The sequence below is a fragment of the Lineus longissimus genome, chromosome 2 (genome assembly GCF_910592395.1).
Source record: "Lineus longissimus chromosome 2, tnLinLong1.2, whole genome shotgun sequence".
Classification (NCBI taxonomy): Eukaryota; Metazoa; Nemertea; class Pilidiophora; order Heteronemertea; family Lineidae; genus Lineus; species Lineus longissimus.
In genome coordinates this window covers 21,801,304-21,814,705 of record NC_088309.1, presented here as the reverse complement: position 1 = coordinate 21,814,705, position 13,402 = coordinate 21,801,304, and the positions used below count along the sequence as shown (strand labels likewise).

Genomic DNA, 13,402 nt, shown 5'->3' with positions numbered 1-13,402 from the left:
TTAATTCATAACAAATTTGTTCACATCTCAAGCAGCGTCCAAGAAGGTTAAAGCGAAATGAACAGCACCCGGCTGGCTTCACAGTAGGTCTTAACCAGGGTTTCAAAATGCATGGTTGATGAATTGCTTCTAAATAATACTTAGATCACTGGGACTCTTACCATGATTCACATGCTTCCAAGACACAAACAGGTCTGATAATACTAACTTCCATAGGCCCTACAATGCACTAGGCGATAGAAACGCTAAAGGAGTATGAGATTCGTCTCTAAGAGTCTGGTGGCTTTTGCTCGTGCGTCGTCTTGGGGGGATGTGCATAAACTCCAGGACAAAGATTGTGATGTCCTGTTGGGAGTGTGATGCAGTTAGGCATCATAAGGGGGTTAATATATGACATTGAGCCCCGTTAGGTCATGTGGAAGCTTAGATTGAGACCAATGCCAAATGACGTGACGCACAGGGCTGGAAGAAAGACCAGTGACATGATCCGCCTCGCCGAGGACAGAACCATGTGGTCGTCGCATCGTTAACAGCTTAGGGTCGCCCAATGGCCGCATGGCTTTGGGACATGATGATGATGATTAATCCACATCTCAAAGATGACCGCAGTCACTTGAGTTTACATGGTTTATCACCAGTATGAATCCATATCCGATTCCTCAGATCACATTCACCTGAGTTCCCATTGAATGGTTTATCACCAGTATGAATCCCGGCTAACAGAAGCCCATGGCTGGGAACAATTCATTTGAGGTAGGTTTCATCAATATAAATACGCTATTGCTGATTAGAGAGCGATTTCCAAGATTTCTCAATATCTTGGACAAGACTATAGTAACCAAGTCCACACGTGCGTATTCGTATTTCCCGCGTATAGGAATGAATGAACCAATGGTAGCGTCACCTATTATATACTGGAAGAACATCGACATCCCTCAAATGTGTACATCGAGAATGTTACAAATCGCGATGCCGTAGATGATGCAACTTGCCCACAGATTGTCGAAATTATCTTCTATAAAACTATCAAAATCTGACATATCGCAACAATATATATCATTTCAAGATTGGCATTAAAGAGAAATGATGGCTTCCGTTGAAAAGTTGGAAACTATGAGTCTAAGTGAGTAATAATGTCGAGAATCACTTTTTACACGTGCACTGCCACTACTGTAGGCCTACCGCCTAGCCCTGCCCCTAGTATGTATTACTAGTGTATATAGGCTACACGATCATTATGAGTCCTCTACTTTGAACTGCCAGTGTATGATGAAAACAAAATAGTTTTACTTGAAAATGCAGTGCATCCGTCGATCTGACCTGGATAACACTCGAGCCCTCTCTCTGAAGAATAATAATTAATATATTATAATGACAATCTTTATATCCGGCATCCGCAAGCTGTCTATTCCCCCATTTCTTTTCTTTTAGCTGAGAGATATACCTCCGAGAAGGAGGGTTGTGATACTTCTGGAGATGGGACTGAAGCTAAGCCTTTCAAGACCATCATCCAAGCCATGAGACATGTTGGAAAAGAACCCTTTCCCAACATCTATGTAGACGCCAAGCCTGACCCAGATGCTGCTGAGGGACAAGGGGATGGCAAGGTATGAAAGCCTAATGTTTGGAAGGCACATTTTCCTTTATATGACAGAGTGCTTTCTTATATTTATATCAGTGAACTCCGGCATTCGAGAATCTTAGCCTTCAGGGCAAAGTTCTCCACTGACCATTTTGGCGTGGTGGGCCACCAGACCAATTATTGGTATTCTTATTTACAAAAGGGGGGGGGGGGGAAACGACTGTAAACCCTTGTAAAAAATCAGCTGTAGGCAATGCTTTACATGTCATCCTGAATATCTGTGCAGCTCTCAAAGGCCAGTTGACATATAAAATAAAGTGCTCCTTGTGTTGCTAATTTTTGACTGCTGAGTTTAATAGGGAGGTGTTGTATTCCGATAATAGGACTTTCAATCATATCTGAATTTTATGTTCCCTACTAACTATGGTACTTCTTCTCCTGTAGAGATGGGATCTTGCCGCCAAGTCACAGTTGAAAAAGGTCACAAAAATCTGGCAACGAGAACAGCAGAAGTCTAAGGAGAAGGAGAAGAAAGAGGCAGAAGATGCGGAACGTAGGAAGAAGAACTTGGATGAAGCCAAGGGCATTGTTATTGAAGAAGATAAAAGCCTTCCACAGGCTACTTTGGTAAGAAAGATTTTGTTTTAATACCTATATATTAGCTAATATCAAATTCCTTCCATGTCACATGGGTTGGCCAAAAATTGGTATTAAAATTTGATGCCAAATTGTGGGCATTATTCTTTTGGTTTTCTCTATTGCTCGTGTGACACTACGGTTTGTAGATGACAGATGATGATGTTATTGGTCGTGTGATTTCATCTTTGGCACAGGGAGGATGAGTCCATCACAAACAATCCATGCTTAATCTAACTTGAAATCTTTTCCTGTAATTTTCTAGGTCAAAATCCGTGATACGGAGGCGTATCGAGACAAAAGAATCAAAGTAAATGGATGGGTCCATCGTCTTAGGAGACAAGGTAAAGTATTTAACTGCTGGTGTCCCTGTCCTGTAAAAAAGTTAGTGTTTTATAGTGTACCTGGGCTCATGCCGACATATCGGCGGTGAATATCAGTCCTAGTCTCCTCCTTTCACCGCCGACATCAAGGGCCAGGAAATCCGTCGGACACACCATATCATAAACAGATGGCCAATTTAATTGCTAGACACGAAGTAATTGAATGACAGTCGTAATTGATAGTGCCAACCTCAGGATCAGGTTACCCTTGAATGTTTCGACTTTGATCTATCCTGGTTGTTGTAGTTCTTTCAATACAAAATTCTCTTCTGCTGTCTGCAGGAAAAGCCATGATGTTTGTAGTGCTTCGTGATGGTACTGGTTTCCTCCAGTGTGTCTGTAGTGATAAGCTATGTCAAACATACGATGCCTTGGTGCTCTCTACCGAATCAACAGTTTGCATGTACGGAACACTCAAAGTTGTGCCAGAGGGAAAAACAGTAAGTTTGGGTGTGAAGATAAAAAAATGAATTTCAATAAAGGCTTACATGTACATGTATGTTTGGATTGAGACTCAAGTTAAAGACACTTTCAGCCAGCTGGTGAAATAGATGATGTAGTGTCAAATGTCTTTTGTTGCTCAACAAGTGTGGTGCCACTTGGACTGATGTGAAGTCTTTAAAATGTCGTTCAGGAGGAGTAACTGTGCTGCTTGTATAGAATTCAGTGAAACTTAGCCACAGCACAGTTATAGAGAGTTTAGAATTATGGAAGTGTTATCTATCTTCAGGCACCAGGTGGTCATGAGCTTGACGTAGATTACTGGGAGTTGATAGGCCTTGCCCCTCCTGGAGGTGCTGATAACCTGCTCAACGAGGATGCCCATGTAGATGTACAACTGGATAACAGGCACATGATGATCAGAGGAGAAAACGTAAGGTTTTCTTTGAGTTGTCCTGGTTTTAATGGGGAACACACTGCTGAACAAACCTAAACACAGTCGCAAGTAAATCGATAACAACACTTTCTACTTTGCATTTTACTGTAGCTTCACTTTGGTCTGTTTTGAACTTAAAGCAGACAGTCAACATCAGCTGGCTCCTGGGCCCCCTGAGTAATAGGCCATTGACTAGTTGAATCTTAAGTCCTTCCAGCTGGGCTACATAGAGTAGACAATAAATGTTGCATTATCAGAATTTATACAAGTTCGATTAGTTCTGCTGATTGACTTTTACCTTTCTCGTGTTTATTTACAGACTGCCAAGATATTGAAGATGCGCTCGATTCTAATGAAATGTTTTAGGGACCACTACTATGACAGGGGATACTTTGAGGTTACCCCACCTACGATGGTGCAAACTCAAGTTGAAGGCGGCAGTACTCTATTCAAATTGGATTACTTTGGTGAAGAGGTAAGCACAGTAGAACATCCAGTGATAGAAATCTCATCGGAGGAAGGAAACTCAGAATTTGCAAGAGAGGTGTTGCGATTTAAGTTGTTATGGGACATGTGTATGCTGGGTCATCTTGAATATTACTGTCTTTCAATGGATATAAAAATACCGAGCAATATCAGTTGGCAATATACACGTACATATTTGTCGAAAGAAAATAGATTGGTAATTTGTTCATAAATAAAATTGTTTTGTTTTGCAGGCGTTCCTCACCCAATCTTCGCAGTTATATCTAGAGACGTGTATACCTGCAATAGGTGATGTCTACTGTATTGCTGAATCATATCGTGCGGAAATGTCTAGAACTAGGAGACATTTAGCAGAGTAAGTTCCCTTCTAGTATTGAATTACTTGCATTTACTTCATCACTCTGAAATGTCATCAAAACACGTTTCTCAGTTGAGAAAAGAGAAACTCTCACCAACTCAATAAACTTATCTGAGAATAGGAGAAATATTCAAAATTTCATCAACATTCCTTCCTTCCAGGTATACCCATATTGAAGGAGAATGTCCATTCATCAGCTTTACAGATCTGCTCGAGCGACTTGAGGACTTAGTTTGTGATACAGTAGACAGAGTCATCAAGTCTCCACATTCTTCTCTGCTATATGACCTTAACCCTGTAAGTTCGACCCCCTCTCTTTGGACTAACAAGCAGTGCATACTGGCATTATGGATTAAGCTAAAGAATCCTGAGAACAAAATGCTAAACCCACTTTGGATTAGGTTTGGAGCGGTTGTGGTGTAGTGGTTCGGCTCACGGTCTTGCCATCATGAGGTCCCTGGTTTTTGATTCCCTCAGTTGTTATAATAATCAACTTATCTGTATCCTTTACTCCCATCATGAAGTTCATAGAATGAATTGAAGAGAAAGTTCCAATGGCAAGACTTTGCAAGTGTAAGCATCTCGAAATGTTTTGATTTATTTCCATAGGACTTCAAACCACCCAAGCGACCATTCAAACGCATGGAATACATTGACGCAATCAAGTACTTGAAGGAACACAACATTACTAAGGATGATGGGACATTCTATGAATTTGGCGAGGATATACCAGAGGCACCTGAGAGAAGAATGACGGATGAAATCAACGAACCAATCTTCCTCATACGATTCCCAGCTGAGATCAAGTCTTTCTACATGCAGAGGTGTGCTGATGATACGAGGCTAACAGAATCGGTAGGTATTTTGGAACAGATCTTGTCTGGTACTCGTCCAATTTTTCCCTTGAATTGTGAAGAATGTCTGTTTGTTTAATTGGCTGAAGTGTTTTCACAATAGATGTATTTTTTGCCTTATTGTCTGGTAGATTTTCAATACCAAATGGTAGCATTCAAATCATGGACTATACATGTATAAGGAGTGCTTAGGCCTTGGAATACATGTACTGCCTACCTCTTTCCTATGTTTAGATTTATTATCTTGGCGTTGCAGGTGGATCTACTCTTGCCTGGTGTTGGTGAGATTATTGGTGGGTCAATGAGGACATGGAATGAACAGGAGTTGTTAGAGGGATATGAAAGAGAAGGCATTGATCCTACACCTTATTATTGGTACACTGATCAGGTAAGAATAGAAACACACACTGTTGTGCAAGTCGAGCAAATTTGTTTGCTTTCTTAATCAGTGCCTGGTATTGAGGTCTAGCATAAGCCCAGGGTGGGGCAAGCACATGAGAAATGAGTCCAGTGAATTTGTGAGCACAGATTTGACAGACTCTGTTGATGATTTCAAACTTTGTTCATACCAAGTGCAAGAAAGTTGATAACTTCATGAGTTCTGTTTTGTTTTTCCAGTCGATAGATAGGTAATCAAAATAATATTCTTTCTTTTCAGCGAAAGTATGGTACTTGCCCACACGGTGGATATGGTCTTGGTCTTGAGAGGTTCCTTACGTGGCTACTCAACAGACAGCACATACGAGAAGTCTGCCTCTACCCAAGATTTGTCGAACGATGCAAGCCCTAGATTCTCTGCATTATATTCATAAGGAATAGAATTGATATGAACTTTAAATAAGATTCCTTAATCAAATGAGCACATACAAGAAGTCTGCCTATACCCAAGATTTGTGGAACGATGCAAATCTTGGGTTTCAATTTCAGTTTATTTTCAATCAAATGATTGTTGGTTAAAACAATGTGCTATGATGTCTTGATATTTAGGCCATATTTATTTCAGTATTTCTCTCCTCTTTGTAGCTTTCTGTGGAATGCTTTTAGCAATGTTACATTATCCTGATCAAGGTCACCAACATGATTGATCTAATAAAGTATATCAAAGATATATTGTACTTGTTATATGTTATAAACTGTATGTGACACCATACTTGTAGGTGTTTCTGTACTGCATTACAGATAGATCTGTTCTCCAATGAATTCTTACGTGTACAATCATGCACCACTTCCCTATGATGTCTTGCCAGAGTGTTGGTGGTTCACCTTCTGGATGTGACCTCCTTCTGGGTCCTGTTGCATTCCCACCCCAATACATTGATCATATCTTCTGCCTCCTTTCAGTTCTGTTCATCATGTGATCAAGTTCATGTGGCATTCTTTGCTTCCTAAATAAATTGCAAAACATCTACGATGTCTGCAGTGAATATTAACAAAAAAAGATGTGGCAATGGGCCACCTTCTAGACATCTGGACTCTTCTTGGCAGCCCCTCCAATAATGAATGAAACCATTTTATTTTGTCAAGTACTGGCCAAGATGCACTTTGATAGACCAGTATCCTTTCCGGACAAGTAGACACCTCCATTCTGGTGTCTTGCTAAAGTTTTTCACATATTTCTGGCCTTATATTGAAACTGGAGGCGGCAGCTGGTGACAAGGCCCTAGGTCCTAAGTTGCGATTATTGATATCCTGAATGAATCTTTTGTGATAACTACGACACTGAAATATTGGAACGAAAAAACATGTCCTCTGCTTAGGATGTGTAGGTTGTGACTGTCCTCGAAGACAGGAAAATTCTTTGCAGGTTGGCTCTCTGTTTATTATCCCTTTAACTTCGAAAACATATAAAAAATCATTCGCCATGATACATGATATTCATGATATGCCAGCAACACCACAGAGAAGTGTCAGCTGGTTAAAATAGCAGACAGCCAAATTGACAATTAGTCAGTGCTGCCACCTATCAATAGACTGGCTTCATCCCGAGATTCTGACGGTAATGAGCGAGAATTTTATTCAAGATGGCCGATTGTGAGGTGGTGGATTGCGGAAAGCAGTAAAATTTCATTATTTCTCCCAAATAAATAGAAAATATTAGCAAATATGAACCGACACCAGGTCCTAACGGGTGCGGTCAACACAGGGGACCAATGTTTTTCTGTCGGGAGTGTAGAAGGGGTGCATTTTACGGTAGGTATCTGTTGATGTTGCAACCTGTTGTTTTCTGGATGGCTCCAGCGTCAGTGACCAGTCTCCCGCAATGCATGCCATTGCATACATCACACATAGTTGGCCAGGCACTTGTTTTGACAGTCTGGAACACACCCATTTCCTTCTTGAGGTTATACTTTGTCAGTGGCCCTCTGTCATCAACCCTACAGTAGTGAGAGATAGTTGCAACCCTTTGTGAAATAAACAAGTGTCAACTGATTTTATTTGACAGACATGTCCACAATAGGACCACATGATGACATTGACAGGTGTGAGATTATGCCATGGTGTGGGCGGGGAGGGAGGCAGGGAGGACTGTCATTGACGTTGATGATAATAGAAGGTCACGCCAGGGTCACCTCATGAATGTCAATTTTTAAGATTCGGCAGATGCTTTGACAGTGTCGATTATTGTCTCATGTATGCCGCATGGTAACTCCGCATTTTCCTGGAACTATACTGTGTTTAACAGTAATAGTCCAATGTTGTATTGTAGGCCTAACTTGAGAGTATGACATATCCCGGGCCTGGTTGCTATTACCAGTTTTTAGGCACAAGGTAGAAGCGCCGCCTGGGCGTGACTCAGTGCCGTGTTACCTATGTGTCATTTCTCATGATATTGCTAATTTGTCATGGTCTTGGAAGTTCATCACAATCATGATTGACCTTACATCATTGTCGTAACGTCATTAGCAACAACCTTGATTGTCACTCCCTTGAGATTTCACTGGAACAACAATGCCAATGAATGGATTTACTCCCCTCTCTTTACAAGCATAAGCTTGTCTGTTATTTTTACAGGAACTCTTTACACATTGAAGTAGGTCAACTGTCCCCGTATGATGAGGGTCCTCAAAAAATCAATCGTGTGTATGAAGCCCTGAATCTTGCAGTCAACTGATGACATTCTTGCTTTCCTTATTTCAGGCCTATGCAACAGGATGTGATATTGTGATATTAGCCAGCGATTTCCAGCGAGTACAGATCATTCCTGGAGCTACTCATGGCAATATTCAAGTGGGCTGCTTGGATTGCTCTGAAGATACTGGAAAGGTAGGAATTATTATCCATCATTGTCAGGTAGATGGTGGTGACCTTAGGTTATGTGTAGTCCCTCACAGTGGTTTTCATCGTCACAGGACTCTGCCATGGCTGCGAAATTCCTCTGCACACTTTTACAATGACTTGACTTCTTTATGTGCCGCATACATTTTTGCACAAGTTATTCAGCGAACCTTTTTTATTACCAGTATTCAGAAATTCTTAACGTATCATTGACGTCAGACTCGTAACATATGAATGAAATCCATCTGTCTGATGTATGCCTAGTATGGTTGCATAATTTATGCACGCTCCCATCCTCATTACCTAATGAGAGTGAAGGGAAATGTGAATTTTGCATACCGGTGCTTTTGCTGGTATGCCATGTATGCAGTACAGCCAAATCCTCCCATATGTTACACTTACAGTTACAGTATTCAAAAAGGGCATTTTTTACTCTGTAATAAAAATATTCATGGGTCTGACCTGGATATTGCATTTGTACAATACTGGTCTGGTCTAGTTTAACACGGAAATTTGCGGGCTTACTTAACCTGGACACAAGAGGAGGGTCAGTACTGGTTTTTGCATGGCCACGATCCAAATCAAGACAGGCGAGGCTTTTTGCATACTTTGCACGAAAAAGGCTGGTTATAATATAACTCTAAAAGTGAGTTCGGCGACAGGTGGTGTTGTGTCATCAATTGGCACTCTCTTCAAGCAGATCAACTTCTGATAATGTGGGGAATATAATGTAACGGCAAATATAACGTCGACCAGATCAGATTCTGATCAGGGCTTAACTTAATGGGTAAAATATGTGTATACTGTCATGGTGTTTTTTGTCACTTCGCCTTTTCAATTCAAATGTGATGTACCATTGGGAAAAGTAAGGGCTGCAGGACTTTCAACTTGTACGATTGTGGAGAATCAATACCATCTTGCGCTGAAAATCTGGTTCCAAATTGGGTGCAGCCTGGCTGGTATAATTACCAACAATGTAAGTTCCAGAGCGGTGCAGCTCCCTGTGCACATGCTGACTGAAATTCCATGCTGTATGGCACGTGTCAGGTCCCATTTTCCATTGCCCTTTTTGCAACCCTATCTTTTCAGAATCAACAGCCACTTGTGCTTCAGAATATTCGTTTGAAATTCTGGGAATTGTCAGTTTTTTTATGCAAATCCCACAGAGAACAAATGCCACAACATTCTGTTCATGATTTATGTCCTTATATTTTATGCAGTATTGAGATTCAGAATCAACTGGCTGGCGCTTGCTCATGAATTCAATAAAATCTGATGAATACTTTATCACTGTACGCTGCCTTCAATCAAATAAATCATGCAGGCAGTCCATCAATATAAAAAAAATTGATGAGACAATGTGTGTTTGTACAGGGTGTGTGATAAAATCTATTATCTTAATCATTTTTAATGTCCATAAATTAGCTGAATGGCTTTCATTCTAACTCAATGACTATATCGAAGAGCCTCATCTCACTGGAGAGTTTTCCCACTGCTTTTAGTATTACCACAGAGGCTAAGCTATGTTTGGCCCCAGCAGATAGAAATGCCTGTGTGCCAGTTGCTATATGGATAATGGGAGGCCTTTTTCCTCAAGAATGACTATCATTATCAATATCATGCATGTCTTGACACTAGAAGAAAGCAGCATGTGAAATGTATGTGATGTGAAATGTGTAACATGTGGATGCATCATAGGGTTGCTATCCGACTAGATGATTTTGAATGTACAACTTGACTGTTAATAAAGTGATACAGAAACAAAAAATCTGACCTGAGTAGACAGTGTGTTTGATTTTGATCAGTCGATGACAGGGCTTGAATTTAATGATAACCAATGCTACAAATGTATCATGCTATACCTCCACTCTCCAAAATGGCCTTGTGCCACTTGTGGCCCTCTCAAATCTTCTTACACATTTTCAAGTACCCAGGACCAAAGTGTCTCTAATATTATGGATGCCCAGATAATTTGAAATTCAAGGCCTACAACCCCTGCCGATGTCACCTCTCCAATCCAATACCTCTTGAAAGACGTCTGTATACCACACCATCTATTTGTCTAAAATTTTCTCATTCCAGATTGCAGCGTCTTATGGCCGTGAAGTGTGCATTTTTGAACCAACACCCTTGCTTCATCATGATTCATCCCATGTAAGTACCAATAAATGTGTCACCTTTGACATCTGATTACTGTAAACTGGTAAATTTGCATGCTATTCAATGTTTTTTTTGTAACCGGCAACATTCGTGAAAATAAAATGCAGCTAAACAGAATGTAACCATGCTGTAGTGTGTGGTTTAAAAAATATTCTCTAATGTATGTTGTGGTTATCGCCATTCATATGAGCCAGTACCTAGCCATATTCTATACTCTCTACTGTTTGATTCCATTCATTTGGGGACATTTGATTAGTCCGGATGAATCCATTGCCAATCCCTGGATGGTCCTCCATTAAGATTATACGCATGAATGATTTATCGACCAGCAAATTCCAGAATTTGTCCCGCTGTTGTTGGTTGCCGCTATTAGTTGAGCCCCCTGTGATGGATGAGTGCTGTCTCTCCATTCCTACCCCACAGCTAATTTTGGGTAAATTGGGCTCTCATAACTCTTCATAGATCATGGGTTCAGTAGAGGAGGGGGGGGGGGGATCAGAATCCCTTCTCACTGTTGTTGGTTGTTAAATATCAGTATTGTCACTGAAATTTACTGAAGGAAATCTCGCTTGGTTGAGCTAATGTTAGCGTTTGTGTCCAATGCCGATTGGGCAACTGGGCCCTAATAACTTATCAGCTTTGAACAATTTAGACCACGTATGTGTTGCCAGGTACATGTTTATTCCCATGCAAAAACTAACAAAATGATTTGACTCCTTATCTTTCTTTCAGAAATTGGATTACCAGTGGTACCAGACGGGAACTATCACCACAGAATGCGATGTCCTTACATTGTCATGGAATACCGATGGTAAGTGCATTAGGCCATGCTAAATATATGCTCTGTTTCAGGTCCGCGAGCAATGTTCTAAAGCTGGGACAAGTGCTGCATAGACACAACACGACTTCAGCTATGCCACAGTGTTCTCAACTGGTCCGATTTTCATTTTGCATCCAGTCAAAAACAGTGGGACATCAGTAGATACACTTAGATTTTTCCATTAGAGGACATAGTCAGAATTAAGTGCAACCAAGGCAGTTATTTTTGCAAGGACTTGGGCTTTCAAAAATCAAGTTTTTTCACAAACAGTGACTAAGTCAAAATCATATCAAGAAGAAAACACTGAACCGCAATGTCTTTCATGTAGCAGGAGAGTCAGCATTTTATGTATGGTTATGGCTATATGAGTAGTAGAGTAGATATCCTGGGAAACATAGAATCAAACACACACAGCCTTTATAGGTATTGGTTTTATCTTGTCTCCGAGATGATGCTCCTTCAGATGTGACTGGAGAGAAGTGGAAAAATATCCAGTATTTCCTTTCTGTCACAAAGTTACTAAAGTACAGTGACAGTGCTCTCAGTAGACACCTCTCTTGTCAGGACACCCTTGCTGTGATCCCTGAAAAAAACTATTCTTCAATGATACAAATTGTGACCAAAAGATGTCTGCGCTTGGTTTCAGGATGAAAGGGGCGGATGATATACATATTTAACATGCCATAAATATCCAGTTGTTACTATTACTGTTTGGGTTAATAATGGGAGCCCAGCTCTTGAATAGAGAACACCTTATGATATTTTGGGGCAGCAGTTTCTCTGCTGACTTCGTATCAACATGATGTTGAATGACTCCAATCTCTGTCCTCATCACTGCATACCATGTTCACCATATTGATGTTTTGCTGTACCATATTGAGCTGTACATTCCAGCGAAGTGATTGGATGTCGATACGCTGGCGTAGAAACCGTTGGAAACCGGTGACCTTTCGCATGCAAGAGGTACGGCTTGTTGTGGGGAGGAAATGAATGGAGGTGTTTGAATGGAGCGTCAAGATTCATAGTTTCTTATTAGCTTGAATCATAGATCAATCATCACTCCCTTTGTTAGTTTATTGTGGATTTGTTGGGTGAAATCTCAGCGGGCTTCTGAAATATCATGAAAATAGATTTCATTTAGTAATTGTTTGGTCATGGGTTCATGTAGCCTAAACTATTGGTAATTGGAAATCGGAAATAAGCAGTGGAATGACCTCAAATACTTAATTTACACAACCTATGATCCTGCTATGCTAGAACCTGTGTATTAGTGTTTAAGCTAAAGAGCTTTAACAAGGTGGAGCACCCTACCTTTTCTCAACTTAAGCTTATCGGAACATTGCCCTGCCTTTGTTCTTTAGTGGCCAATGCCTTTTCTTTAAAAGCATGGTGCAGCTGGACTCCTGCTTTTTTTAGGCTGTGCCCCTTTCTGTCCGGCATTTTCAGGTTTCTAGCGGAAATACTCTTTATGTCAGTTTTGCATGCCCCACTCATATTGCAGACAGGCCGTTGAATACCAAGTCCAAAAAAGTCAATTAGTGATGCAGCTGACAGATTTTATGTAACTGGAAGAGAAATATTGGACACTGTTTATAAGTGACAGCTGCTGTCAGTGTTACCCTGACTCATTCATTTCTCGCTAAGGACTTTTCCTGTTATATATGTGCCATCTGTTGTTATATATGCCAAACAAGTTAGTATCAGTTTGAATAAGTTAAAAATGATATCCTGGTTGTTACGTTGTAGCATCACAAGCATATCATGTGAATTTTTTTGGCCAAGGTTGCTGAAAACCATCCCCGGGAATGGCTAATGATAATGGATAATGGTTGATGACAATCTGGCGTGTCAGCCTTTTGCCTGGAGCACGTAAACCAGAATTGGCGGTCTGATTCAAGTCATGTTTTAAACACTTGTTCAAAGATGGTTTTCATGGCAGAACTTTTATACAGGAAGTAACCCATCGACAT

The 13,402-nt window shown here is 40.6% G+C and overlaps 2 protein-coding genes across 7 annotated transcripts in view; both read left to right on the top strand.

Moving 5' to 3' along the window:
- The first annotated feature begins 961 nt into the window (after positions 1-961).
- LOC135483774 (asparagine--tRNA ligase, cytoplasmic-like) lies at positions 962-6,284 on the top strand. The gene is made up of 12 exons (XM_064764806.1): positions 962-1,123; positions 1,432-1,607; positions 2,027-2,209; positions 2,484-2,562; positions 2,884-3,041; positions 3,332-3,475; positions 3,798-3,953; positions 4,198-4,319; positions 4,484-4,619; positions 4,932-5,177; positions 5,433-5,564; positions 5,835-6,284. The coding sequence occupies exons 1-12, from the start codon at positions 1,084-1,086 to the stop codon at positions 5,964-5,966; spliced, it is 1,704 nt and encodes a 567-aa protein (XP_064620876.1). The 5' UTR covers positions 962-1,083; the 3' UTR covers positions 5,967-6,284.
- Positions 6,285-7,208: 924 nt separating this feature from the next.
- The window catches only part of LOC135482868 (dmX-like protein 1), a 40,895-nt gene continuing 34,701 nt past the window's right edge, over positions 7,209-13,402 (top strand). For all 6 annotated transcript variants that reach the window (XM_064763333.1, XM_064763335.1, XM_064763330.1 and 3 more), the window contains exons 1-4: positions 7,209-7,366; positions 8,315-8,440; positions 10,535-10,606; positions 11,345-11,423. In XM_064763333.1, coding sequence (XP_064619403.1) covers positions 7,280-7,366; positions 8,315-8,440; positions 10,535-10,606; positions 11,345-11,423 — 364 coding nt within the window. In that variant the 5' untranslated portion in view covers positions 7,209-7,279. The remainder of the gene's footprint in view (positions 7,367-8,314; positions 8,441-10,534; positions 10,607-11,344; positions 11,424-13,402) is intronic.

Coding starts and splice junctions, on each gene's coding strand:
- LOC135483774 (XM_064764806.1), top strand. CDS start 1,084: ATGATGGCTTCCGTTGAAAAGTTGGAAACTATGAGTCTAA. Junction 1,124..1,431: donor GTTGGAAACTATGAGTCTAA/GTGAGTAATAAT, acceptor CTTTTCTTTTAG/CTGAGAGATATACCTCCGAG. Junction 2,210..2,483: donor GCCTTCCACAGGCTACTTTG/GTAAGAAAGATT, acceptor GTAATTTTCTAG/GTCAAAATCCGTGATACGGA.